The sequence below is a fragment of the Leishmania infantum genome, chromosome 35, assembly GCF_000002875.2.
Source record: "Leishmania infantum JPCM5 genome chromosome 35".
Classification (NCBI taxonomy): domain Eukaryota; phylum Euglenozoa; class Kinetoplastea; order Trypanosomatida; family Trypanosomatidae; genus Leishmania; species Leishmania infantum.
The window spans coordinates 889835-916837 of NC_009419.2; the positions used below are offsets into that span (position 1 = coordinate 889835).

Below are 27003 nucleotides of genomic sequence, written 5' to 3' on the forward strand. Positions count from 1 at the left end.
TCGGAAAGGAGAGGTGAGGCCAAAAAGGAAACCACAAGAAAAGAAAGGAAAACCACGTACGAGGAGATTCAGTGCCAGCAAGGGTGGGTGGGCCGCACTGCAGAGGAGTGGGGACGGGGAGGCGGAGGGCCATGTGTGGCGTACACTCGTGTACGAAGAACGCCCGCTACAAGAACAGAAACAAGGGGAAAAAGATGTGAACACGAGAGATGCGTGCAGCACGCTAGATCGACCTTCTTTTCCTTGTGTTTACTTCTGTTGCTTCCTCATCCCTCCCTCTTCTTTTTTGTTCGTTTTTCACATTTTTCTCTTTTCCAAAGTAGAAAAAGGAAACGGGGCGAGGGCACGGGTGCGAAAAAAGAAAAACAGCGAACCAACCCAAACCGACCCAAAGGGGATGTTGGGCGTTGTTACGGACAACAAAGGAAGAAGAAGTCGTGCGGTAAGTACAAATATATATATTTTTTCCTTCAGGTTGCCGTACCCTTTTTTTTCACGTCTTTCTCTTCACCTATCTATGCTGCTCAGCGAACAGAATACACGTAGTCTCTTCTTTCTTCTCTCTCCGTCTCGGCACATCGATCTACTAGTCTTTTGTGTGTGCGTGTGTGTGTATGTGTACGCGTCCCTCTCTCCTGCAGCGTCGGATCGGCCACCTTCTTCCCTCTTGTACGGTTTCTTTCTGTATTTTCTTTGTTTACTTGTAGTCGAAATAGGCGTTTTGGTGTACATGCATGTCTGCGCTCGTGCGTGTGCACATACATGTTCGTGTGTCTGCTGTTTGTGTGCGTGTGCCTGTATGTGTCGTCTCCGCCTCATTTTTGTCTTATATATCTCTATCTTGTGTTTCTTGATTGTCAGTCTGTGTGCACTCGCGTGATTGCGAGTGTCACCAGCAAAACAAAAAGAACTCCAACCGAAAAAAAAATAGAAGCGAAAGAAAAAAAAAGGAAGGAGGAAGCGAAGAGACAGGCTAGTCTCTTCAAGGGTCTTATAATGTGCACCATTTTGTGGTGTTGTAGTTTGCAGCAGGTGAAGTGCGCTCAGGCTTCTTGTTCGTGCTCTTTTTTTTTTGTCTTGGTGTTGTGGCTCTCTTTCTCGCCGTGTCTCTCGGTCTCAGCCTACTCCGCCGCCGTTTTTCGTGCTTTGTAGTTTTTCGCCACTTTACCATCTCTCTCCCTCCGATTGTCTCTCCATACATCTCTCTCTCTCTTTGCCTGTACATGTAGGTGTGTGAAGAGGACTCTTGCGTGCTACGCCGTGCTCCCTTTCTGTCTCTTTTCTTTTTTTTTTCGTTGTCGCACCTTTTAGTGTTTGAGTCGAAGGCCGCGGCGGAAGATATCGGGACTCAGATTCTTACGGTCGCTCTTTTTTTTCGTCGCCCCATTTCTGAGCTCTGCGTGTGCATCCTCTGCTATCCATCTGCCTGCGCAGTTTGACCTTTTAAAGAGACACTGCAGACACCGAAGCCTTCGCCCTACCTGTGTGAGTGCACCACCGCGAAAATTTCTCCCCTTCCATCATTGTATCTCTGTCGCTTCTCTGTCTTCCTTGAAACCTTTCTTCTCGTCGTTTTCTCTCTCCATCACGTGCTTGTGTCTGTGCTTGTATCTGTGCTTGTGCGCTGCATCTTTGTGTAGATGATATTTGGGTGTGTGTGTGCGCGTGGATGCGTGTGTCAGGCGGCAGCGCTCCTTTCATCTGTCTTGTTGTCGTCACAAACAACCAACCAACAAACCCAACATGCACTATCGTACTCCCTTTCCCTCTTATCATCATTTTTCAAGTTTTTTGACCTTTTTCGCTTGTTTGTGTGCGTATTGTTTCATCTTTTCGCTTCCCCATTCTGCATCTCTGTCTGTGTCTCTGTTCTGTCGATGTTTTTTTTTTCCTCCTCCCTTTTTTCGTTCTCTGCTGATCGTGCGGCGCCACACGCGCTACGCTCAAACAAGCTTATGCGCCCACCGAGACATACAGAAAAAAGGCAACGAAAAAAGAAAACCGAGAATGCAATGGGGGAGGAAGAGAGGGAGAGGGAGGGGGAGAGATGGAGAGAAACAATGCTCGAATACATCCACCAAGATACACACACACACACACACACACACACATGCGGGGCCGCGCTCAACGAAAAGGACAAAAAAGAAAATAGCAGTCGGTACACCGAGCCTTGCCCACCCTCCTTTGCGCCTCCCTTCCTTCCTTCCTTGTGTTGTACGCTCCTCATTTTTTTGTTTCGTTGTTCTGTGATTTTGGTTCTCTCTATAATTTTGTCGCCTTCTTCTCCTTTTCTTTTACTCGCATCTCTCATCTTTGGTGCGTCACTTCGTCCCTCCTCTGCCTCCTTTGCTCGTTTCGATGGCGAGCGTGCTCCTTCTCCATCGCCGTTGTATATGTATGCTTGGTGCCGTGTAGCCGTGCGTGCGTGTGTGTGTGTGTGGGCCTGTGCGCGCGCATTGTACAGTTTTGTATTCTCTCTACTTATAACCGTGCACAGCCTTACCCCTGTTATCCCCCGGTCTCTCCTTCATCTCCGCCCCACGCTCACGTGTCTTTTGTTTCTTTTTTTTTTTTCGCTTCTCCTATCTGCTGTGCGCATGTGTTTTTGCACGTCGTTGCGCGCGGAGCGGAAAAGAGTTCGCGACGCGCGTGGGGAGTCAAAAGAGGTGCACCGCCGATCTCGTTGCAGGACGCGGCTGTACCGCACGCCTCCACGCTTTGCTGAACCTCTGTCGCTTCAGTATTTCGCACTCGAATGGCTTTGTGCGGGGTGCCACAACTGCGCGCAAGAGGCGAGGCGGCAGGATGCAGGCACACGCATACGCGCTCTCCTTGCAGCGGCTCACGAGACCAATACCATCAAAACTGGCCACAGAGAAGGCGAGGCGGTTCTCGGCAACGGCCACGCACATTTTTTCTGCGATGAAAGCAGCAGTGGTGGTGCCGCTGCCGAGACAGCGTAGCAGCGGGGACGGACTGCAGGGCAACAAGAGATATGAGGGGAGAGGGAAAGTCAATGATATCTGGAGAAGTTGAGAGACCACCTCCAAGAGAGTGCACAAGAAGGAGGAGAGGAAGTCGACGAGAACGAGCGAGGGAAGGAACTTCCCGTCTGGGTGCGTGTGCCGAATAGAAAAGGGAAAAATGGAAAGACAAAATATGGATCATTGGTGCTGAGAAGTTCTGCTATTTTTCGAAGTCAACGAGAAATTCGAAAGGACGATCATGCCTTTGTTTCTCTTTTTTTTTAGCCGCGGGGTGGCCGACCAAAGGGACCTTCGCTGTCTGCCTGCCTGTCTGGCGTGCCTGCGTGCGTGTGTGTGTGTGTGTGCCTCAGACAGCCCCTTCTCCACCGCGAGGGCACAACTCAACTGTGCAGAATGACAAAGTACACAGCGACAAGAAAGGAGAACTATATATATATATATATCATTTTTTTTCCATCCTCTCCCTTTTTTTTTGTTGATGGCAGAGATTGATAAGCGGTTTTCTTGGTCTCCACCTCTCTGAAAAAAAATAAGAAGAGAGAGACCAGAAGTCGGCCTCGAGCAGTCCCAGAGGGGGAGGGGGAGATAAGGGTAGGGAACAGAAAAGGACACACGGGGAGGAGACACCTACCGCGAGAGTTTAGCAATGAGAGGAGAGAATGACGCGAAGGATGGAGAGAGACTGACAGGGCGATGTAGACATGCGCAAGGAAAACAAAGAGGGAGGAAGAGAGCAGCAGCGTGTTCTCTCTTTTTGGTTTGTTTGTCTTTCCTTTCTTCGACTGCCCATAGGTTACGAGCTCTCCATTTCTCTCTGTCTCGGTCTCTGCTTTCCTCTCCGAGTTCGCACGTGTATATATGTATACGTGTGTATGTGTGTTTTCTTCTTGGTCTTGCGCGTCTTTGCGCGCCTCTCTCTCTGTGTACGTTTATCTATGTTTTTGTGCGCGTGTGGGTGTATGTTGGGGTTTCCGGAGCGGAAAGAAAACTAGAGAGAGAGGCCACTAGAAAAGTGAAAATTCATGCACACCCATACACACACACACACACACACACACGCACAACAGCAACAACAACAAATCGACGAAAAAGGACTGAACATTTGAAGAAAAGCGAAAAGAAAAAGGAACGTAACCGTGAAGGAAGGAGAGCATTGAATGGAAAAAAAGTTGCTGTTCCTGTTTGTGTGGAGGAGGAGAAGCGAGAGTGTGCGGAGAAGATAATGATGCACGGATGGTTTGACGAGAGGAGGGAGAGAGAGGGAGTTATGAGGATGGCGCGAACGCCCGACAACTGGTTGTGTGTCTTCTTTTCTCTTTCGTGTGTAGCAGCGGTAGCGAACGAGGATGTAGAGAGGCAGGTGTACCACAGGGACCGGCGAAGCTGACGACCGTCGGGAAAACACTTGCGCCCAGAGAAATCCGAATCAACGCAAGGGAGCGCTTCTTATCCTACATGTGGGAGCTTCGCTCGCATTTTTCAAGATGTTTGCCTCGACGTGTCTCTTTCTGCCGCTATGAGGCTGCATTTGTGCGAGTGTGTTTGCGTTCGCACAGGCGTAGGATAAACCATTTTTTTTGTTGTTTGTGTTTTGTGGTTTGCGCTCTGCCGTATGCCATTCCACCTCTCTTCATCTCATCTCTCTTTTGTGCCTCTCAGGTCTCTCTTGCATCGCTCTCTGTCTTGTCGGGTCTGTGTCCGTGAAGGTGCGCGTGTCTCCTCGTTTTCTTGTTTATTGTTTTGTTTGAGTCAGTTGTCGGTGCGCTCTTTTTCCTTTGTTTTTTATTTTTTTTCCCCGTTTCTCTAGCCCTTTCTTTTATTTTATTCCACTCTTCCGTAAGTCGACGATAACGAGAAAAGCCTACACAACAGCCAATCCGTAAAAGGATGGGAAGTTTCCAAGGAGTGACCGGCTCTGCCTTGCTGAGGAGAGGAAGGGGGACCGAAAGGTAGAGCAACAGCGTCCCGTCGGCTCAGCCGCATGCAGCCACGTACGTACACGCGCTTTCCCACTCTGTGCGTGTGCGCGTATGCCATAGGGATTCAACGAGAGGCGTGTGAAGCACCTTACGGGAGTCTACCTCAAGGGTCTCCTCAAAGGCGCCTGTGCCGGTAGCGGAACTTTACTTCCTTTCTTTGGTCGCTGCTCGCACACCGTAAAAGTAGGACGTTGGAAGAGAGGACTGCGAGTTTTCTTTTTCACCCGCTTCCTAGCGGCGCACGTGGCCGTTGAATAGGGCCTCCGTTGCACTACCCTTCACCCAATGCTCTTCCCTTTCCGTGATGCAGGTGTATGTGCGACGTCGTAGACTTGCGCGCTCTCCTCGCTTTCATTTGCAGGTGCTCCGCGTCAATGCATCTCTGCTTCCGCATAAACCCACCGCGGCACTTCCCTACCTGCTCCGTTTGCTTTTCCATCTGGCCCCCACCCCCGTTGCATACCCGTACACGCAACAACGTTGTCTGTGTGTGCTGATGCCCTTGACGCGGTCCTCGCTGGCCGCTCCCCAACACCATCCCAATCTCTTATTCGCCAACCAACGGGCACCGACCAAGAAGACCTTTGAACCAACGCTACTAACCCCAACCCACACATCTACTACCTTTTCTTCCTTCCGCGCTTTCTGTTTGCCTTTCGATTCTCGCTCAAGCTGCGCATAACACCCTCTCCTTTCACGCGCTCGACTTTTCCTTCCACCCCCTCCCCGTGTAAACCATGGCCACCACGTACGAGGAGTTTTCGGCGAAGCTGGACCGCCTGGATGAGGAGTTCAACAGGAAGATGCAGGAGCAGAACGCCAAGTTCTTTGCGGACAAGCCGGATGAGTCGACGCTGTCGCCCGAGATGAAGGAGCACTACGAGAAGTTCGAGCGCATGATCAAGGAACACACAGAGAAGTTCAACAAGAAGATGCACGAGCACTCGGAGCACTTCAAGCAGAAGTTCGCCGAGCTGCTCGAGCAGCAGAAGGCTGCGCAGAACATGTGCAAGTAGCACTAGAAACAGTTAAGCGGCTCGAAGCATGCCGGATACCACCAAGACTCGCATATTTGTGCATGCCGGTGCTTGCCGATGTTTGCATGAGCGCTTTCGGGCAGGGGAAGAGGTTGAAGGCAAAGAAACACCAATGATTTGCCCTGGAATGCAAGTACGAAGACGACAGCGGTGCATCGAGAGTCGGGGGTGTGGTTTTATGAGCGTCTCAGCAGTAAGAGGCACAGCGGTGTGCGCGCCTGCCTTTGTGGGCGTATGGCCAGGCGTTTGCCACAGGCGTCGCTCGTGTGCCCACGAACGGTATGTGTGTGTGTGTGTCCGCCCGGCGCGTGGATTCGTGGATGGCGCAGCTCAGCAGGGGGAGCCGGATAGCAGTTGAGGGAAGGAGATTAAGAGTGCAGGTGAGAGGGTGCGCCGCCTCCCGATCTTCTCTCTGAAGCTTTCCATTGAAACGATCTATACTCTTGTGTGCGCAAGCCCCAGCTTGTGGCCGTGGTAGAGCCGAGGTAATGCCGAACGAGCAGTGAGGTAGAAACGTGCAATGCTGAAGGTTTCTTGTTATTTTGTGTTCTCGACGTGCGCCGCTTTTCCGTATCGTGCCCTTTCATGTTCGTGAATTGGTCAAAGGCGCGGGGAACGCGCCGTGAGGCGAACGGTGCGGTGGTGAAGCCGTGCGGTCGCGTCTGTTAACCTTCGCGTGTACCCCATCGCTATCTGCGTTCCCGTCCCCTGCGCTCTGCTGCCCCTTTTGCCGTATACATCCTCTACCGTCAACGTGCGCACATCTCTAGAGTGCCAGTATCGGCGAGAGGGAGCGTGGAGCGGGGTTGGGTGAGTGGGAAGTGCGAGAAGCGAACGGGTGCCATCTGCTCTAGTCTTGGTAAAGCCCCCGAGTACAACTTAAGCTGGCTCTTTGGTCACAACATGCGTTGGGTTCAGTGTCTGGCACCGAACTTTGCCTGCGTGCACACCTTTCCATCCCCATGCGCGTTCCTCTTTTTGGGACATCTTGAGCCCCTGCACGACTTGCTTCCCGACATCCCCTACTCTTATTTCTCTTTTTGTTGGATTCGTCTTTTGATCCAGGCACCTTCTCAGAGGCGTGACGGCTGTCCTCGTGTTGACCCGCTCTTCTTCCTTGTCCTCTCTCCTGTCCGGTTGTATCTTCACTGCGCATTTTTTCGTCTCCCTGGACTCCACTGTACACCTCCCTCTTGACTCTTCCCTCATATTTCTTATTTCCCAACACCCCTCCCACACACACACATACACGGCCGAGGCCCGTAGGGCGTCGGAGAGAGTGCGCGCGGGGACCCTGAGAGAGAAAGCGAGAGAAGCACGCAAAGCCGAGGCCGGCAGTCGGGAAAACATGAGGCGGGCGAAGAAAGGCCATGCAGTGAGGTGCATCTTCGGCAGATGAACACGCAGTGTGTTGCCGTTCCCCACCCCCTTTTTGCCACCCGTACACATACGCAAACACGTATACGTGTGTGTGTGTGGAGGATGGATGGACGCTGCGTGCGCATCAGTCCTCTTATATTTTTGGCTACCCGCTGCCGCTGCTCTCTCTAATATTACCACCTCTTCTCTTGTTTCGCTTCTTGGCGTTAGCTCAGGAGGTCTTCATGGGAAAGCGCTGCAAAGAGCACGGCCACCAACCACGCATACCTTGGCGACCTTTTTTTTTGCTTCACACCCTTCTCCTCCACGCAGGTTGAAGCTGGCTGCCGTTGCTCTTGCCTGCGGAACGACGCTACTGTAGCTAATTCTCTTTCGCGAGCTCTCTCTCACACGATTGGTGTGCGTGTGTGGGATAGGTGCGTTACTTTCCTTTTTTTTTCCGCTTCTTCATGCTTCTTGCGTCTTCCTTTTTTTTGTCGTTTATTGCTCTCGCTCTTTCTTTTGCGTCTCGCGCACTTCTCTTTCTCTTGCTTCACTCTTCGACTGCGCTGCCCCTCCCATATATCATTCAAACAACGCACACACACATAAAAACCTCTCGAAAAGGGGAAAAAAAACGAAACGCACCCTGAACAACAGCGAAAAAGCGCGCCGCATCTAAGCCTGCGGACTTGCCCTCATCCGAAGGCACGTACAAGCCTTCTTTTTGCTGCCTCTTCGGCAAGTAGCGCGCACACAAGCTTCTTGCGGCGTGGGGACTCCCTCCTGCTCCTCCGCCTTCCCACGAACATGACCCCTGGCGGTCATCGCGTTATCTGGACATACAAAACTAGCAATGTATATGCACAAGAAAGGACAGCACCACATCTGTGACTACAAGCTACTCTTTCCTCCTCCTGTTTACATATTTCTTGGTGCTCGTGCGGTGCTCTGTGCCCCACTACACTCTTTACGTACTTCCCTGGCCGGCTCCTTGTCCCCCTAAACACACGAATAAATATTTGACGATACAACACACGCCCGCCCCCGTTGCATACCCGTACACGCAACAACGTTGTCTGTGTGTGCTGATGCCCTTGACGCGGTCCTCGCTGGCCGCTCCCCAACACCATCCCAATCTCTTATTCGCCAACCAACGGGCACCGACCAAGAAGACCTTTGAACCAACGCTACTAACCCCAACCCACACATCTACTACCTTTTCTTCCTTCCGCGCTTTCTGTTTGCCTTTCGATTCTCGCTCAAGCTGCGCATAACACCCTCTCCTTTCACGCGCTCGACTTTTCCTTCCACCCCCTCCCCGTGTAAACCATGGCCACCACGTACGAGGAGTTTTCGGCGAAGCTGGACCGCCTGGATGAGGAGTTCAACAGGAAGATGCAGGAGCAGAACGCCAAGTTCTTTGCGGACAAGCCGGATGAGTCGACGCTGTCGCCCGAGATGAAGGAGCACTACGAGAAGTTCGAGCGCATGATCAAGGAACACACAGAGAAGTTCAACAAGAAGATGCACGAGCACTCGGAGCACTTCAAGCAGAAGTTCGCCGAGCTGCTCGAGCAGCAGAAGGCTGCGCAGTACCCGTCCAAGTAAGACAGCGAGGGTAAAACCACTGTAGGGTGAGATTCGGTGTCTTGTGTATATGAAGGCGCCCATCAGCCACACATATTTACTTGTCCGCGTTTTTCTTTTCCGCCTTTTCCCCCTCTCTTCTCGTGCTGCATTGTGTGTAGAGTCACGTGCTCGATACATGCACAGAGGCAGCCTTGTTACCGCCCCCGTCTCGCTCGCTGTTTCTGCCTTCGTATCAAACTCTCCCTTGCTCCCCAGCTGCTCATCAGCTTGTGTTGCAGGGAAGGTTTAGAGAGAAAGCGGAGGCAAAATACGTGCCCGCTGGTGACGGGCACGCGTGCGCATGCCTCTGTACGCGGTCGTTTCCATGTAGGCGTGCGCTTGCCGCGAGAGGCGGCCCTTCAAGACTGTCAAGTGGTCTCACCAGGCTAAACACACACACCATCAATGCACGTATGTATACAGTGATGAAAGGGGGAGGGCGAAATCTACCACCTAAAGAAAAAAAAAGCATGAGACGAGGGAATGGAGAGTTTTTTCGTGCGTTCGTTTTCAGTGCGCGTGCGTGTTCGTAAACATTCTGTGCGTTGCTGTTCTGGTGTACCTTTGTGTGCAGGACGTGACACACCGAACTGTGCAGCGCAAGCGTAATGACGCGGCTCCTACTCGCCACCATGTATTTTTGTGACCAACCAGTAAGGAAAAAGAAGAGCACGAATGAAGCAAGTGATACGGATCACTAAGAGATCATTAGTGAATGCCGTGTAGCCGCACTCGGAGGGTGGCTGAAGGAGGCGCTGGAACGGCATGATCAACGAGCGGCGGTGCGTGCGGGGTTATACGTGTGTGAGGGTGGTTCTCTCTTTCGCCCTCTCGTGATGGAGACAGGGATGCCGCCAGCTCATACGGTCACGCGAAGCGAGGGAGCATGGCTTGTGAGTTCCCAGCGAGGCGACGAGAAAGAAAGGCCCAGCTGCCTTTTTTTTCCCTGTTCGTTCGCGGTGTTGCACAAGCATTGACGCGGTGCCCTTTTTCTCTCCCGCCCATACAGGTCTTGTTTCGCTCGCTTGTCGTGACCCCACCCCCTCCGTTTTCATCCTCCTTCTCCTGACTTGTCGCCGAGATGAGTGTGGGGTGCGAGGTGGGAACAAGTATGCAGAAAGGGTATCGCCGATGCTGTGGCAGGATATCTTTTTTTTTGCGTTACTGCCGCTCCTCGGTCAATCGGTGCGCTACATCCTTCCATGTCGCTCTCACTCCTTGTCCTTGTTGAGCGCTTTCTTGCACCTCGTCTTTCGCACTCTTCACCTGCTGCAATCCTTCGACTTCTGCGTGTGCATCTCTCTGCTTGCTTTCTCCACTCCTTATTCTTCGCTTCCTTGTGTGCTGCGGCTGCCCCAACTCGTGTTTGCCAAACCGCCTGTCAATATGCGCGTCTGTGCATGTGCCTGTGCTCCTGATGCGTGCACTCAAACGCAATTCGCACAAACACAAAACCGCTCCATTTCTTGCTATCTGCTCACAACGCATTCTCCTTTCAAAATCACCGCATCACGCACACCGGCGCGCGTGTGCAGCTTCGAGTATTCTCCCGCTCTCATTTTCGCCGCCTATTCATTTCACCCAATCCAACAAATCGCCTTCTACTTTCACGCGCTCGACTTTTCCTTCCACCCCCTCCCCGTGTAAACCATGGCCACCACGTACGAGGAGTTTTCGGCGAAGCTGGACCGCCTGGATGAGGAGTTCAACAGGAAGATGCAGGAGCAGAACGCCAAGTTCTTTGCGGACAAGCCGGATGAGTCGACGCTGTCGCCCGAGATGAAGGAGCACTACGAGAAGTTCGAGCGCATGATCAAGGAACACACAGAGAAGTTCAACAAGAAGATGCACGAGCACTCGGAGCACTTCAAGCAGAAGTTCGCCGAGCTGCTCGAGCAGCAGAAGGCTGCGCAGTACCCGTCCAAGTAAGTCGGACAGCCAAGCTGCTTGATTTCATAGAAACAGGAAGATGGCCAAGGAGGAGAAGAGTGCAGACATACTTGGGTAGCGTGCAGTTAGACGTGCGGAGAGGGCGAGACTGAGGAACTGGAAAGGAAGGCAGACACGTAGGAGGAGATGCGCTGTCGGGGTAGGTGTGTAGATGATAGGAGCTTGGATTGCGCCGCTTGTATGCCGTGAATGGCCGGCATGATAGCATCCTGGAGATCATCCGTTCGTAACTCACCTTCCCCGCCCTCGTCATCTATCACCTCATTTTATTCGTTTCGCGTGCCTCGTCGTGTTCCAGGATTTTTCCCCTAACCTCTTCTTTCCGTCATGCCTCTTTCTGCTTCGCTGACCCCGTATCCACCATACCCACCTTGCTCTCCGCCCCTCCTTCCCTCCTTGCGACTTCTTTCCTCCCCTTCACCCGCCTTCATTTTATTTTTATTCTGTTTTCCTTTCGTTTCTTCCTTCTGCCTTTTTTTCTTGTACGCCTTTCGTCTTTCGCATTGATCTCTTCTCTCTTCTCTCCTCCTCCTTTTTTGGTATGTTCGTTACACCGCTTGCGTGTATGTAATCTTCGTTTTTTTTTCTTGATTTTCTTTTGTTTCTTCGTCTCTATGTTCTGGAGGTCTAAGAACGAAAGGAAAAAGAAGATACACCCACCTCCACACACACAGCCTACAGGCCCCTAAGGCGCGTTTTCCCTTCCGTAGAAACGAGCGACGATAGAGAGAGAAAGGTGAGGGGGAGAGGACTACTCAAATACCCACTCTGTTGTTTCATGGACGCTTCTCTCTTCACGTCTCGTTCTCTCGCGCACCGGGAGTGGTCGACAGGGTCTAGGTTGCATGCAGGCACGCAACAGATTGTTCTCTCCCCTCCCCTCCCTTCCCCTCCCCTCCTCCTTCCTTTCCTCCTTCCCCTCTCTGCACTCGGCCCTCGAAGATCTCAAGAGCTAGAGACAGGGAAACGCGTTGTAGGGGGAAGGGGAGACTTCACTGGCAAAGGGTTCCTTCTACTGTGTGGTGCATCCATCCGGGGTGGCCACTGTGCAATGCCCCGCTTCCGCATTACCGCCCGTGGTGCTTTTCTTGTTTCAAAAAGCCTATGCTCTTTCCCTACGTTGCTGGCGCCATCAGTAGTAGCCGCCACCGCTCTGGTCCTGATCCTTTCCCACTGCGTCTGCCATTCTCTCTCTCTGCCCCTCTGTCTCTTTCACGGCGCTGTGCTTACACTTGCCCACGCTGGGTATATGTCCGCGTGCGCGTGTGTGACCCTCATAGCGCTTTTTGTTTCGCGTCCCTTTTGGGAGAGCCGATTCGTTTTAATAGTGGTGCCGGCTTCTGTTCACCGGGGTAGGCGCGTCCCTCTTTCCGCGCTTGACGGCAATTCCAGAGAAGCTGCAGCCTTTATTGTCTTTTTGTTGAGTGGGCTGCACCTGAAAGGCGTTGGACCACACGCGCACCGATACAAAGCCACGCATACACGTCTAGGCTGCACCTACAGCGAGTCTTCACTCTCCATTGTACCAATGCTGCGAACTAGCCGCTCCTTTCGATTCCGCATGAAGTGCGGGTGCATGTACGTCGACTACAAGATCATGTCTCGCAACCATCGCCGCTCGATTCGCGTAGAGGATGCCCTAGTCGACCCCCTCTTGCCCACCACGGTAGTGCCACTGCATTGGTTGGAGCAGCTTCGGTGCCCATCAACGCGCCTTCTCACGGGCTACCACACGGAGGAGGCGGTGTATGCAAAGCCGAACTACGGCGATCGTGTGAGTCGCACTCCTGCGTTGTTGTCTTCGTCCGATGCGGCTGCCAAGACGGCAGACAACGGCGCTCACGCCAACGCGATCCGGGCGGGCCCAGTGGTGCTCTACATCACTGGACAGAGCATCCCCGTAGTTTTGAACCCTCTTTTTGTGCAGCCGGATGAGTGGGGTCTCACTCAATCGGACGGTGAATGGGACCTTCGAATAGGAATGGATGCCATTGAGCAGTGCTCCCTGTACGCCGAGCTCCGTCCGGGTGGGCTGCTGTACTCGAAGCTGCCGCACGCAAGCCTCACAGAGGCGATGGAACCTGTTCAGGACACTCTCAAGCGCTACGGCATGAGGTGCGGGTTGGCCGAGTCGCCGCTGGTGCCACGACCGTGGACGCGCATGCGCTACATGTTTATTGACGAGCTGCAGCGTGGACAAAAAATGACCGAGTTCGTAGGGTACAACCCGCGCAGCGGAACTCAGTGGCGCTTCTCGCAGCACACCAAGTACTTCCGCACAGGCATCTGGCGCGAGACCATCCGACGAAACGAGATGAACGATGGGCTGCACGCGCACAGCAGCTGGCAAAAGTCGCCGCAGCAGGCGGTTCCGGAGATCAGCTTTCTCGCACCCTACCCGTAACCGCGGCGATCTTCGATGGGAAGGAGTGTTGCGGATGCGGCCACGGAGCATGAAACGATCCGCAGGCAGGGGCAAGTCAAGGAGGCTGAAAAGAGGTGTCGCGCGGGCGCTATCGAGAAGCGAACGCACCTCTTTTTGGTTGGGCTTTGTTTCTCTGCATCTCGCCTCTGTGGCGCTGCGCGTCTCGAAGCCCGCCCCCCCCCTCGCCGGTGTTTTTGTTCGCTCTTTCGCGTTACCAGTAATCGGGCTCGTGTAAGCTGCTCGCTGTAGCAACGGCTTACCACCTGCATGTATGCGCGTGCGTGCAATGCTCTCGCACTAACGCACGCGCACGGAAGGCCTCTGCGAAGAAAAGCTGGAAAGACAGAAAGCAAAAAAAAAAGACAGCGAAGTCAGTGCGCGTTAGAAAGAGTGCGTATGTGTAAAGGTAAGGACTTGTGCTTCACAGCAGGCAGCTATTCATGTCAGCGCCTGACGTGTTCATTACACCCCCCACCGGCACACTTCTCTCTCTTCGTGCTTTTGTTTATCCGCCTCTGTCTTGTCTTGTTGCTGGTTGTGTGTATGTGCGTGCATGTGTATGGGTGTGCATCAGTACGTAACGGGCCACATGCTCTTTATGCTCTCCCCCTTTCATTCCAGCGAAGAGGACAGACAGCGAAAAGAGAAGACGATCGCTCAGCGCGTGAAGCAGGATCTGGGCTGTATACGTTGCAGTGTCTGCCTTGTCAGAGAGAGGCACATGGATGCAGCCAGCAGCCTCAAAAATTTCGGAGCGAAGTGGAGGGGAGGCATCGACGACGGCGGCCTTTGCTGGCCAGGCCTCGTCCTCGGTTTTGCTTGCGGGTAATATTGGGTGAGGAAGGGCGCCACACTTCTCGAACGGCGTCGCTGTCGTTGTCTTCTCTTGCCGAAAAAAAAAACCAGCCGCAAATGAAGATGTGCTCAGTGGCTGCCTTTACGTTCTTTCCTCCGTCTGCACTCTACCCGCTTCTCACCTATCCATCTGCTTTCGCTCTGTTCTCATTTTTTTGTGGCTCTCTGTTTTGTTGACTCCCGCTGCTCGCGCGAGCAACCGCAGCGAGGAGGAGGAAATACTACCAAAGAAAGGCCTTGCCGAGGAGACGGCGGAGGACAGAGCTGCGCATTCTCTTCTCTTCCAAAGCCCTGCCTCGGTGTTCCATGCCCTTGTGCACTTCATCCACACATCAATGTGGGCGGCAACTGACTCAGCTGGGCTTTGCAGGCCCTCAGCGACGTGGTTTTTGCACGCTCACAGTAGTGTGGCGGCAACGATCACCGACTTCACTACGAGGCCGTCGCTACTCGAAGGGTAATGTTGCTGGTGCAGCATCAGCGTCCTCGAAGCGAAACCTTCTGTCACCATTCGGACATGTTCTTCAGGGCTCATCACGTGGCCCACAAGGCCTTTTTGTGGAGCCGCTAGAGGCGTGGCTTTCCGTGCTCGCGGACTCCGTTCCCTTTTGCAAAGACTGTCTCGTGATTTGCCCTTCCACCGCATCAGACGTGCAGGTTCGCTGCGTGTGGAACCGCTGTCGGCAGCATATCCCCGCTGCCCACGTCGTCGCCCTGACGCCGCGCAAGTACAAGGAAGCCCAGACAACCGCCGCAGATGCTGCCCAAACTCTGCTGTCGCTGCCGAACGGCACCTCCACAGGTGACACGGCTGGTGCAGAAGCACCGATGCCGCTGCCGGCCGCGTCGTTGGTGCCGCGCGGCGGCGGTGGGGGTCATCTTACGAGTGCTTCTACAGCTAGGCTACCTTCCCTGTACTCGCCGCTCGAGCATGTTTCCCCGGGCTCTCTGGACCTCATTGTGCTACCCAGTAACGTGTTTGCCCATGAGATGCTCTTCGACGCACCGTGGCACTTATCCCTCGCACACCGCGCTCTGCGCCCGCACGGAGTCGTTGCGATCCTTGGCCACGTCGCGGAGGCGGGGGTCGGTGCGCCGGAGTGGGCGGCGACGGACGCGAGGGATTACATCGAGAGTACACACCTGGATGCGCGAGAAACGCTGCGGCTGGCTGCCAGCGACGCTGCCAGAGCGCCGGGCACGGATGACGAGCACGTGCGCCATCTGCGTCGCGCCGTGGAGGTACACGAGACACTGCGCTCCGGCCACGCCGACGTCTTTTTCCCCTTTCCTAGCGTGCGCCGTCGCTGGTTCACATCCGAGTACGCCCTCCAACCCGCTCAGCTGGCAGCGCACTACCGCGCAACCCCGCTGTACCAAGTGCTCTATGGCCCCACGGGATCCTTGTGGTGGAACAAGATGCGGTTCAGAGCAGATGTGCTACAGCGGCAGCGGACGGCTGCTTCGGCGGTGAGGGGCGATGAGGAGAGCTTTTTCGTAGATATTACAGGAACCTCGCTGGATGGAACTGCCAGCTTGGGTCAGGGTACCGAAAGTCATCTGGAGGACCTTGTTGCAGCGTGGTCGCCTCTCGGCGTGCGCCGCCGTCGCGGTGTGAACGATCCGCTAGACATGCTGCAGATCATTCTCGACGCCCACACAGCCACAGTCAACGCCTCTGCTGCAAAGCCGCCGCTGCAGGTGCAACTGCACCACTTTGTGGTGACTTGCAGTGCGCGGAGCATGAATGCAACACCGCTGTCGGAGGGGCGAACAGAGTCGAACAGGAATCTACTTGCAGTGCTTGGGAGAGGGCAGCGTCTTTCCCTCCACGCCAGCGAAAGATCGAGGGCGTCTGATGTGCGACGGGTGAGCCTTCCACGATTTGCGGGACAGCGATGCGGCACATGAGCGAGCACGTACATGTGTTTCTCGCGGTCCCGAGGGGAGGGGGGAGTGTTGGCACACAGCAAATGCGGGATGCTACCACCTCACGCGTCTGTCGCACTCGCATAGATGACGCGCCGCCGCTGCTGCTGAATGACCTCCTTCCAGACAAGCTGTGTATGCTCTTCTCATCTTTTTCATGGCGGGCGAGGAGGGGGCGAAGACGGAAAACAAAAATATTAAAGAGGCTGTGCGCCCACGCGCAACAGAAATCACCACTTGGAGAAGAGGGTGCGGATGGAATAATTGTGGCGGTGCACTTGGCTTGCCGTTGCTCTCTGTTTGGCGGATCGCCTCTCTCCTTTTCCAATACCTTTACATCATCCTTCCGCTCTGCGGCAGAATCGTGACGCCCCCGCGCGCGCTCTCGATGCATCAGTTGCATTAGTGTGGCATCGCGTCTCTCGTATACGAGTGACTGCCACCCAACACTGTTTGTACAGACTTGTGTTCAATTTCTCCTTCGCCGTCTTCCTGCGACTCCACATACATTCATCACTTTCTCCTTCCACCCCTCTTCTTTGTGTTTGTGCGCCGCTGCTGCAGAAGTCATTCCCATGCCAGTCCGCCAAGCAGCGTCCTTCGGCTTTTGAGTGCTCTTCGTTCTTTCCATATTCTAGTCCCCTCCTTTCCCTCTTTCATCCTCTGCTACTACTTTGCTTCTTATCTAGTCGAGTGTGATCGGCTCCTCGCCCCGTCGTCGTCCTTGGCGTCTCTGAGTTTGTTTTCTCTACGGCGAGGCGCGGAGAAGGGATTCCACTGCATACTCGGCTACCCACAACGGCGCAGATACGCGCATCCCACGAAACGCCCACCACCCCTGTCATATACATTTACACCGGTGGCTGTGCCTTGTGCTTTTCTAGATCACCATCGCCGCCTACAGCTGCGCACACAATCTCGCCCTCTCTTCCATTCTGGGAAGTTGCGCACACGTGCGTGCGCTTCGCGGTGGCCCCCCTCTTTCTTTTCCATCTCCCCTTCTCTTGCACCCGAGAGGTCTGGTGCGAGCCTTCAGTTGCCCATTGTAGCGCGTGTCTGCTTCCCCTCGCTGTTTGCGTAACTCCGGCGCTGCGCACCGACGTCGCCTCACTCGCGCCCTTTGCTGTTCTCGCCTCCATTCCCAGTTTTCGTGGTTCTCTTGTTGAGGGTTGTCTCGCCCTGTCTCCAGTGTCTGTGTCTATTCCATCTTACCACGCACACACATACACACGCTTTCTTTTCCTTCTCTGCGTTCCTGTCGCGTGGCTCTCTCTACGCGAGTCGCTATTTACGTTTGTGATGATGTCGGCCTGTCCGCAGTGTCCATCCCAGGCTTTCTACTTCGCCACTCACTAACCCCCCCCCCACACACACACTCACACACACTCCACTGAGGTTCTACGCTCATAGAAGCTCAATCGGAAGATCAGGCTTGCACCTCGTGTTTCATGCACCTGGCGCGGCACTCAAACACACACACGCCCACACAACCTGAAGCAACGCGGAGCAGCAGCAGCATCGTCAACCGCGCTCCTTCCACAGTGGCCACCCTCCCCGCCATTTTCTTTCCTTTCGCTCTTCGTGCACCGCACTGTAACTGTTTTCGTTTGTGCTCTCCTTTCATTCTTCTATAGCGCGGCATCTCTCTTTTGTCCCCCGTCCCACTTCACCTTCCCACGCCCCTTGCAGCCCCGCTGATCGGCGGCGCTAGATGCGTGCTTGTTTCACTGGCCGTGGGCGAATCCGTAAGGAAGTCGAGAAGGACAGGTCGCTGCGTGGGGGGGGGGCGAGAGAGAGGTGGCGGCGAAGCGTGAGCACAATGAACTTTGTGAACACCTACCTGCTTCTTCCACTGCAGCGCAAGATTTTCAAAAACTTTGGCCACTATGACTACCAGACGAGCACGTTCCACCTCAACGAGGAGCGGGTGAATGAGGTTTTCTTCGACCCTGCGTATAATCCGTTTGTCGACGTGCTGCGCGAGACGTCGCACGCGTCGGCGGTCGCCTCGTCCAAGGCGGCAGCGGCGGCGGCACAGCAGCAGCAGCACCAGCGTGCCTTCTCCTCTTCTACTGTGCGAAGACGGAACACCACGAGCGATGCTGATGCTGGTCTTTCAGCGTCTCCTTCGCCGCCGAGTCAATCCTGTAGTGGGTCGGTGAACAGTGAAGCCGCAGCGACAAAGGCGGCGGAAGAGGCGGAGGGGAACAATGAATTCACTGCCGGCGTACCGCACGGCCCCCTGGTGCGACTGCTCAGAGGCAAGATTCGCTCCGCCGGGCTTGTGTCGTTCCTACGCCAAGTCACGACGCAGAAATCGCTGTCGGTGGAGTCAATGGATTTGGTCTTTGACGTAGCCACCGCGGCGATCTCGGACTCTACTGGCGACTCTCACACAGACGCTCCCTCTCTGGTGACCCGGCCCGCGGGTGTGCCGCAAGATGCGGAGGACGATACTGCACGTCTGCGAGACGGTGCTTCTCTCCCAGACCCAGGAGTGGCAGGGCTGTCTGTTGCGGAAGAAGGCGATGAGGTGAAACCTACGCAGCCGCCCTTGTACTCGTCGAGGCGGCTTCGGCGCGACGAGATGGCGAAGCTGGCACGTTCGTACTCCATTGAGGACCACTCATGGCTACACAGCGAGGCGGAGAATCAACGCAACTCACCCGACGCGACAGGGGCGGACTTTGGTGACTTGGACGCGGACGCTGGGTCGCTAACCGCTGATGGCGCTGCGAGGCCGGCAAGCCCCAAAGAAGGCCCCACGACACAGTTTCACACCGTGGGGGACCTGATGACATACCTTAAGCAGCAGCTGCAGGGCGTGGCGGTCGGCGTAGAGGAGGTGCGTCTCACCTTCTGCATCCCACCCGTTGGGGCCGCCGGGTCACTCCTGCGCAGCACAGAGTCCGCGAGCCGCCGCAGCGGCCGATCGCATGTGGGCGCACGGGCAAGTGCTGCGGCGGCACCGCTGCGCGTGCGCAGTGGCACACGTGTGTTGCATCTGTCGTGTCGTCGAGGGCTACGCTTCACGGTGGACGAGTCCACTGGGGCATCGGTGGAAGACATGCAGTGCACGGCGAGCATACAGGATTGGCAGTGCTACGTTCACGTCATGGCCAGCGATGGCCCGCTGCCGTCGGAGTTCTCCCTAGACGACTTGGTTTTCACGACGTCTACGGCGCTCACCGCGGGTAGTGCAGAGCAGCCGCCGGGGGCAACAGCGAGGGATGACAGCGAGCCCGCTGCTGGGGCACCCTTCACGGTGCGCGTCGCTCGTCGAGGTGCCGGCGCAGCTGCCAACGCCATGTGTACTTCGCCTTCCACTTCGCTGGTGTCTGCAGACGTGCCACCGCCGCCGAAGGTTCTTGTAGACGTGGACGCCGCAGAAGGTTGGAGCATCGTCCTTTCTGCAGTGCAGATAGCGCACTTGGTGGGCATGATGAGGCACGTGATGGGCGGTACGACGGATTCTGATGAGGGCGTGATTTCCGCATGCAGTCTCTCTTCCTTCTCTTCGGCGGAGGAACCTGCCAGCACAGCGGGAGAGCTGGAAAAGCCGGCAGCGGCGGTCCCATTAGATTCTGACGAGGCCGTCACTGCTGCCACCCTGACCGCCGCACAGCTGCGCGCCGCCGCCAAGTACGTGAGCGTGCATTGTGGTGGGTGTTCTATCAGCTTGCTGACGAGGTCCGTGGTCGACGCCAACGCTGTGGCGTGTGCGTGGCGCTGCGCGCTTTCCTCGCAGCAGCTTGCCCTTCTCGACCCGCGGGCGACGGACCCTTTGCAGCAGCCGACTGCTGCTTTAACCCTGCCCGTGTACGAAGCCCTCACCACGCCGCACTTCACGTATGTCATGCGCGATGTGGACATACTCTTTCCAAACATCGATGCCGAGGCGCCCTTGTCATCGTCCACGTCGTCGCCGACTGCCAGGGGTGTTTTCCAGCAGTCGGCGAGGAAGCGGAAGATTTACCGACGCATCTTCGACAACAAACTGGCCGACCCCGCCGTGACGGCGCAGCTTGCGCGGGCACGCGCTGCCGCGGGAAGCTTCAACAGCGGCGGCGGCGTGAGTTTTTTCCTTGGCGTCGGGTCGATCTCTTTCTTGGAGTACCGCCACGCCACCGCAGCGGCCGGGCAACGCAATGCAGCGTCGTCTTATTCGTTTACAGCTGCTGAAGTACGTGGCCTGCCGCTCTCGTCGCCGTTGCTGGCGCACTCACTGCGACCTGCGAAGCTGATGCACGCAGAGCGCAGCCCATACGCTTTGGTCATCTTCCACCGTTCCACACCGCCACTGCCGGATCAACCGCCTGCCGCGGGAGTACTGGCCCCGCCTCCGTCACCTTGCCTGCGCATCTACCAGGAGACTGTTGTCGTTGGTGTGGCCAAGATCTCCGTCCAACTTGACGCAGAACTGTTTGAGGTTCTCGCGATGTACGGCACCACTGTCGAGGAGCTGATCCGCCGCGTGGGCTGTCTGCAGCAGGGGGGCAGAGGGGAGCCAAATCGCACGGCAGAGGCTCTGACCGGCGCCACAGGCTTGTCAGCTCGCAGGCTCTCTTCGCCGCCGTCACCAACGCTGCTTCCATCGCGCGTGATCCGCACCCGCAGCTCCGTCAAGGTGCTCCTGGAGAGTGTCGATGCGTCGATTCGATTCCCTGTTCACCCGAACGGCACCACAACCTCACCTGAGACCCCACCTGATCCCGCGGATGGCGTGTCTGCATCTACCGCATCCCCCGCCTCAGCTGCAGCCGAACCACAGTCGTTGCTGCTCGCACGCCTTCTGCAGCGCTTACGAGAGTCGAGTTTCGACACCCATCGTCATAACCGTGCACTCCTCCGCCGCCGAGCGCGGCAGGCGAGGGGCGACGGAGACCGCGTGGCGGCATCGCCCACAACGGCATCGACAAAGCTGGCGGAGGAGGCGGCGGTTGCCTCAGCGATCGTCGTACAGGAGCAGCTTGGGTTTCCCGAGGACGTGGACACGCGGGCGCGCTTCCTGCCGGAGTTGCTGAGCTTTTCGCTGCGCGATTTGCAGGTGGTGCACACGCCGTCCGCGACCAAAGTTGCTCACAGCGCCGATGTGGCCACACCCGCTGCTGTGGTTTACACACCCGCGAGTACGTCGGCCAAATGGCGTGAGGCGGTTGTGTACCTGCAAGATATCCTCGAGCAGACCAAGTCGGAGCTGTTTCGAGTGGACTACAGCCACGAGATGAACATCAACGTGACGCACACCTGTCTTCCTGGTCTTGCTGGAGGCTCGTGGAGAGCTTTGGAACGCGTTCTGGCGCTGCAGATACGGCTCGGTGAAATCACGACGACCGCACTAACGCAGGACGACTATCTGCTCGCAACTCACTACGTGAATGAGCTGCTATTGACGCTATCGCGGTGCCGCCAGCGCCTGCACGCCGGAAGGGTAGCCACAGCAGCGAGAGAGCCGGGCAGCAGCGCACCACCGCGTGGCCAGGCACCTGTTGTCAGTGTGGCTTCTGGGCGTTCAGACGGCCTCCCTGTCCCCGACGAAGCGGGCGCGGCATCGGTGGATGCCTCGGATGAAAGTCGGTGCTTGAACACATCTGGCGGTACCGTTCGGCCTAACGAGTGCCGCGAAGAGCCGGTCGAACATCCTGCCGGCTCCGCCGCAGAAGCCTTCGCCATGGCAGATGCAGTGACCACGAGCCGCGGCTGTGCCGGAGCGAGGGTGAGCGGGTGCGCCGCGGGCGACGACATTCAGGATGATACTTCCAGGCTCAAATCTCGAGGCAGCAGCGATGGCGGCGACAGCGCAGATCCGCTGTCGAACGCTGTGCCAGAGCTGTGGCGCCTCTTGGACACGACGTGCACATCACTTGACGTGCGTGTCAGTCGCATTCGTCTGGGGCTCTTCGCGCCTCGTCTCTCGCCGATGGGCCAGGTGGTCGGGGAGCCGCTTTACCGGTGTCTGCCGAGGTCGCAGCGGCGCTGCCTCGTCGACTTGAACTGTCTCTACCACCTTTACATCATGGAGCTCGTTGACGTGTCGGTGCGTGGGCTGAGCGGCGACGGCGCCCTCGCCAAGGCTGGGCAGGCAAACTACGCACGTGTTCGATTGGGCGGTTTCTCTTTGTGGGAGCGGCAGCCGGCTCCGGCGCCGCCACACACGTCCACCGATGGTCGCGACGCTGGCGGAGGGGCAGGGGCGGCGGCAGCGTCGCCGCTTTACAAGAGCTACGCATCCAATTCCGTAGGCTCTGGCGGTGCGCCACCCGTGTCGCACGGTCTGGGGGGAGGCACGTGCAAAGACTTGGCTTACTATATGCCGAATTCTCAGGCAGCTCACCCTGGCCACCGACGTGCCGGCACTCTGGTGCAGCTTGTGCAGAGCTACACAGAGGTGCGAGGCAACGAAGAGGAGGGGGATGACAGGTGCCACGGAGATGCGAGTGACACGACCGAAGGCGATGACGACAGCGGCGGTCAGTGGGTTAGCCACAGCTCACGCGTGCTGTCCGACGTTTGGGGCGCCTACGTTCGAGAGCTCCAATCGATCGCCACAACGGCTGGACGAGCCGCGCACGCACCGCTGCCCACCGTTCGTGAGAGCGGTGTGTGCGAGGTGCGTCTCCTCGAAATGGCGAGGGTGCCGCCCATCGCAACCGCGGCGCACTCCTGCCACACTACGCCGTTCGTGCCCACTGCTTTTTCCGCTGCACTGGTTCCGCCCAACAGGCGGCATTTGTGGCTGCAGCTAACTGGCTTGGGTCTTCATCACGCTGTGGCATACAACGGCGATCATCTGGCGGCGGTACTGAAGCAATACTTCAGCGGTGGCAACGGGACTGTTGCCCCGGCGGCGTCTGCTGTACGAAATGGCGGCGAGGCGAGGGGCGTGGCTGAGGGGCTTTCCACGCTTGCTTTCCCGGAGGAAACGCTCTGGACGACCAAAGTGCACGTGAGCGTTGCCAACCTCATGGCCACGTATCGCCCTCGCGGCGCCGGCCGCTCGCTGGCGGTATTGCTGCTCCCGCGTGCTTCGGTGCTGATAAAGCTGCCCGTGGTAGTTCCGGCGTTGCCGCCGTCAGCGGAAGCGCATGGGACCGCCATACCACCTGAAGAGCTACGACGCGGCAGCGCTGCAGTGATATCGCCGGCGACGTCGGTGCCATCACCTGCCTCCGAAGACGTCTCCGCTCCACTGACGATGCGCGCGCAGGCATGGCTGCACACGTCGCTACCGCTTTACGTGTGCAACGACTGTGACGTGGAGGCACTTGTTCGCGAGGTGCTCAACCCCGCCGAGAGTGACGACTGGGGTGTTGACCTGGAGAGCGCCGGCTTTGTGCGTCTTTGCGAGGTGATTTCTACGGCCGCCTGCTCCTCCTCGTCCTCGTTCGCCGCGGATATGCAGCAGAGCACTGATGACGCCGGTTCACCCAGCATGGGCAAATCGGCTTCGTGCTCGCGAACGCCAAACCTGATCCTCACGGTGCGCTCGAAGAGCTTAAGCGCATCGGCGTCAGGAGCCCACGGCGGCGGTGACACAAGAGAGGAGGGGGGCTCCATCGACTACGCCTACTTGGCGCCGGCTGTGTCGATGCATCTGCAACATATCGAGCTCTCCGCGTTCATGGCGAAGGATTCGTTCGAGGTGTTCCGCGAGCTTGTGGAGGCGTGGGGATCAGGGGCTGATCTGCAGGCGACGGATGCACCGGCAGCGCTCGTCATGCGCAGCGGGCCCGGCTTTGAGTGGGTGGCGGAGGAGGTGGCGCGCAGCTGCGCTCCCATGACGTTTCGTGTGAACCCTTACCTCGTCACCAGAGACAGGGCAGCGGAGGAGGATGCAAGCAGTGGGGGGCTTCGACCTTCTCCAGTCGGTGCGCCGATGATGCGCACCATTGCGAGCGTCGACGACTACACGTCGCACTACCCATTTCTGCCGTCGACCACGTCGTTGCAGGCGTCTAGCGACTTTGAATCGCCCTGGGCGGCGCCGGAAAAGTCACAGCTAGGCCCCTCTACTGGCGTTGGAGGCTATAACGCCTCTTACTCGGCTTTTCGGAGCAGCGCGAGCGCGTATGGGTACAGTCATTGGCTTGATGCCCTACACGCTTCATACGGACGAGACCCACAGCTCTACGACACGTACCAGAAACGCGCTGCCGAACTCCTCGATGGTGCGCCGTGGGTGCCGCAGCACCAACGAGTACACTCTACCTCCTCGAACGCAAGCGGCGTGGAGCAAGAGAGAACGCGACGCGGACGAAGCATGTCCCCGCTGCCTGCGTCGTCCGCTGATGCCGTGCCGCAGTCCCGGCGCTATGATGAAGTCTCAGACACCATTTCCGTATCAAGTGACGACGATGACGAGCTGACGGCCGAGGAAGGCGCGGCGGCAGTGGTGCCGACGCGCGGCGTACGCGGCGCGCAGGGAGGAGCACCATTTCAGTTACCTCGGCCGCCACTACCGAGGGTGGCTGCTGCTGGTGCTGCGATCTCCTCTCTGTCCTCGTCCTTTTCCGATCTGGAGGATACGGTAGCGTCTGAAGCACAGCTGCGATGGTGCGTTCTACCGTCCGAGGATCCGGCTGCATCGTCGCTGCTGCCCTCTGGCGATACCCGTCATTGCGGAGACCGTGCCGACTCCGATGCCGTCGCCGGCGACCCAGGCGCAGCCGCAGAGCGGCGCATTGACCTATTCGCTGCGTGCGACCGGCAGCCGCACTTCCTCAGCTGCTGGTCGCGCGAGCGTGTCGAGGCGGCACGGCAGAGGCGTGCCGTGCGTCTCAACCGACTCGACTGCACCGATGACGCCCTCCTTCACGACACCCCAGAGAAGTACCTCTACCCGCCGGTCGAACTTGAGTTCTTCTTGAGCGACTGCTCCCTCAACCTCAGCTTGTATGAGGGAACAGACTTGATGTCGGCAGCGGTCCGAAAGCAGCGGCGAGGCTATCTGCAGATCGTCTCGCGAGGCGCGAGCGTGGCGCAGGCGGCACCGTACATCTTCGGCGGCGACAGACGGTCAGAGGCGGCGCTGCGCGCAAGGAGCAGCAACAGCGCCAGCGCTGACACAGCTGTGCCGTCCGTCACGGCGTACACGCCGGCGCTAGCGCATGATTCATCGCACTCCCCAGACGGACGGACGAAGCCCTCGCTTTCGCGTTGCAGCTACGCGACAACCATAGGCACCGGCGCTACGTGGTCCTTTCACACCATCAGCGGGGAGTCCTCGACATCACGGCTCGAGCGTTTGCACGATCGTGGCTGCCGCAGTGGCTTTGGCGACCGTGATGCAAGCAAGCGGCTTGTTCTCAGTTGCCGCGGCATCACGGTCCAGATGGACACTTTTCCTCAAGGCTCGGAGGAAGACTTGTGGTTCCACGTCGTGGTGGGGGAGGCAACGGTGTTCGACTGCATCAACACCAGCGATGTTCATCGCCTGCTGACCGCCACGCCGAAGCCGCCGGCGTCGCTCGCCGCGCAGCCGAGGAGAGGCAGCGGTGCTGCACGCTGCCATGTTGACATGCCTGGCGTCCAGGCTGACAGCGGCTGCAGTCGCGGTGGAGCAAACGATGCGCGACAGCTAGAGTTGACTGGGCTGCTGACCTCGTCAAAGAGCGTGCTTGCGGCGGCGAGCGGAGGTATGAGGGAGGCGTCTCGTGCGTCCTTCACCGTCTCCCATTTTCAGCAGGGCGGCAGTGAGCTTTCGCTGGCGGTTCGGCTGCAACCGACGTCGCTGACGTGGAGCGGCGCCTCCGTCGACTTTGCGCAGTCTTTCTTCTCCACTGCGTCGGCATCGCCGCCCTCGTCGCCAGCCAACAGCAAAGGCGCAGCAGCGATTGCTGCGTCCTCGCCGTCTGTGCCGGCGGCTGAGGCAGGCACCATTTCCGGCACCGAGGCACCGCCTCTCTTCTACCGCCGTGTGGTAATCCTTCCCACAACGCTGACCGCCGCCGGCTCCTTCCAGAGCGACAAGGGGGTTCTGGCTGCTCTTGCAGAGGGAAACTCGTTTGATGCCTTACGCAGTATACCGGTGCTCTCGTGGATTTCGCTGCAGGAGATTCCGCTCCCAATCCCGTTCATGCGCGTCGAGGACTGCAGCAGCGCCGCGACGCTTCTGCAGCGCATCGTGGAAGACTCGAACTGTGTGTCGATCCGCTTTTTGCTGACGGCGTGCTGCTGTGGGCTGCAACCACTCTCCGCTGTGACACGTGTGGGCGAGGCGGCAAAGGGCCTTTTGCTGCTGCCGCTCTCGAACTACCGCGGCGCTGCGCTGCACCACGCGATCCGCACGGCGTCTTCTGTGTTCATGCAGGAGCTGCTCACGCAAGCGTCGGACATGGCAGCGTTGCTGGCGAGCGGGTCCTACCATGCAAGTCGCTCGCTCCTCGAGGTACTCGTGGAACCGCAACATCGCGGGCTCACCATAGAAGAGCCGTCGCGTGCTTCCCAACCCGCCGGCGTCGCGGACGGCTGGCGGCAAGGCCAAGAGCAGCTGCGTGTTGGACTGCAGGAGGCACTCACCATGGCAAGCTACTGCACCGGCCCAGACGGGAGCCTTCTGCGCGTCCCCGCAGCGGCGCTGCGCCTGCTCATGGGTGTGTCCGGCGCGGCGACGACAACCCTCTGGGGTGTTCGGAATAGTCAGGGCAGTGCGATGCGTGAGCGAGATGGCCACATCTACAAGAAGAAGTCTTGATAGAGTGTTTCCTCTTTCCCACCTCATCATGCCGTCCGAATCGTGTTGGTGAATGCCGTCTCTGTGTTGCCCACCCCTTTCTGTGCAGTTGGTGCGCGCATTCGCTTGTTGTCCCTCTTCTTTTTAGTTTGTATTTTGTTTTGGTTTTGGCGCCACC

General features: G+C 57.3%; 6 protein-coding genes across 6 annotated transcripts; all 6 read left to right on the forward strand.

Moving 5' to 3' along the window:
* Nucleotides 1–5703: 5703 nt before the first annotated feature.
* On the forward strand, nt 5704–5982 carry KMP11-2 (kinetoplastid membrane protein-11; the record flags this gene model as incomplete). The annotated part of the gene is made up of 1 exon (XM_001468994.1): nt 5704–5982. One exon carries the CDS (start codon nt 5704–5706, stop codon nt 5980–5982), a length of 279 nt encoding a protein of 92 aa, XP_001469031.1.
* Nucleotides 5983–8694: 2712 nt separating this feature from the next.
* Nucleotides 8695–8973, forward strand: KMP11-1 (kinetoplastid membrane protein-11; the record flags this gene model as incomplete). Its single annotated transcript, XM_001468995.1, has 1 exon — nt 8695–8973. One exon carries the CDS (start codon nt 8695–8697, stop codon nt 8971–8973), a length of 279 nt encoding a protein of 92 aa, XP_001469032.1.
* A 1671-nt stretch (nt 8974–10644) lies between these two features.
* KMP11-2 (kinetoplastid membrane protein-11) lies at nt 10645–10923 on the forward strand (the record flags this gene model as incomplete). The annotated part of the gene is made up of 1 exon (XM_001468996.1): nt 10645–10923. One exon carries the CDS (start codon nt 10645–10647, stop codon nt 10921–10923), a length of 279 nt encoding a protein of 92 aa, XP_001469033.1.
* A 1549-nt stretch (nt 10924–12472) lies between these two features.
* Nucleotides 12473–13348, forward strand: LINJ_35_2280 (conserved hypothetical protein; the record flags this gene model as incomplete). Its single annotated transcript, XM_001468997.1, has 1 exon — nt 12473–13348. One exon carries the CDS (start codon nt 12473–12475, stop codon nt 13346–13348), a length of 876 nt encoding a protein of 291 aa, XP_001469034.1.
* Nucleotides 13349–14530: 1182 nt separating this feature from the next.
* On the forward strand, nt 14531–16135 carry LINJ_35_2290 (conserved hypothetical protein; the record flags this gene model as incomplete). Its single annotated transcript, XM_001468998.1, has 1 exon — nt 14531–16135. One exon carries the CDS (start codon nt 14531–14533, stop codon nt 16133–16135), a length of 1605 nt encoding a protein of 534 aa, XP_001469035.1.
* A 1837-nt stretch (nt 16136–17972) lies between these two features.
* LINJ_35_2300 (conserved hypothetical protein) lies at nt 17973–26846 on the forward strand (the record flags this gene model as incomplete). The annotated part of the gene is made up of 1 exon (XM_001468999.1): nt 17973–26846. The coding sequence occupies one exon, from the start codon at nt 17973–17975 to the stop codon at nt 26844–26846; it is 8874 nt and encodes a 2957-aa protein (XP_001469036.1).
* Nucleotides 26847–27003: the final 157 nt, after the last annotated feature.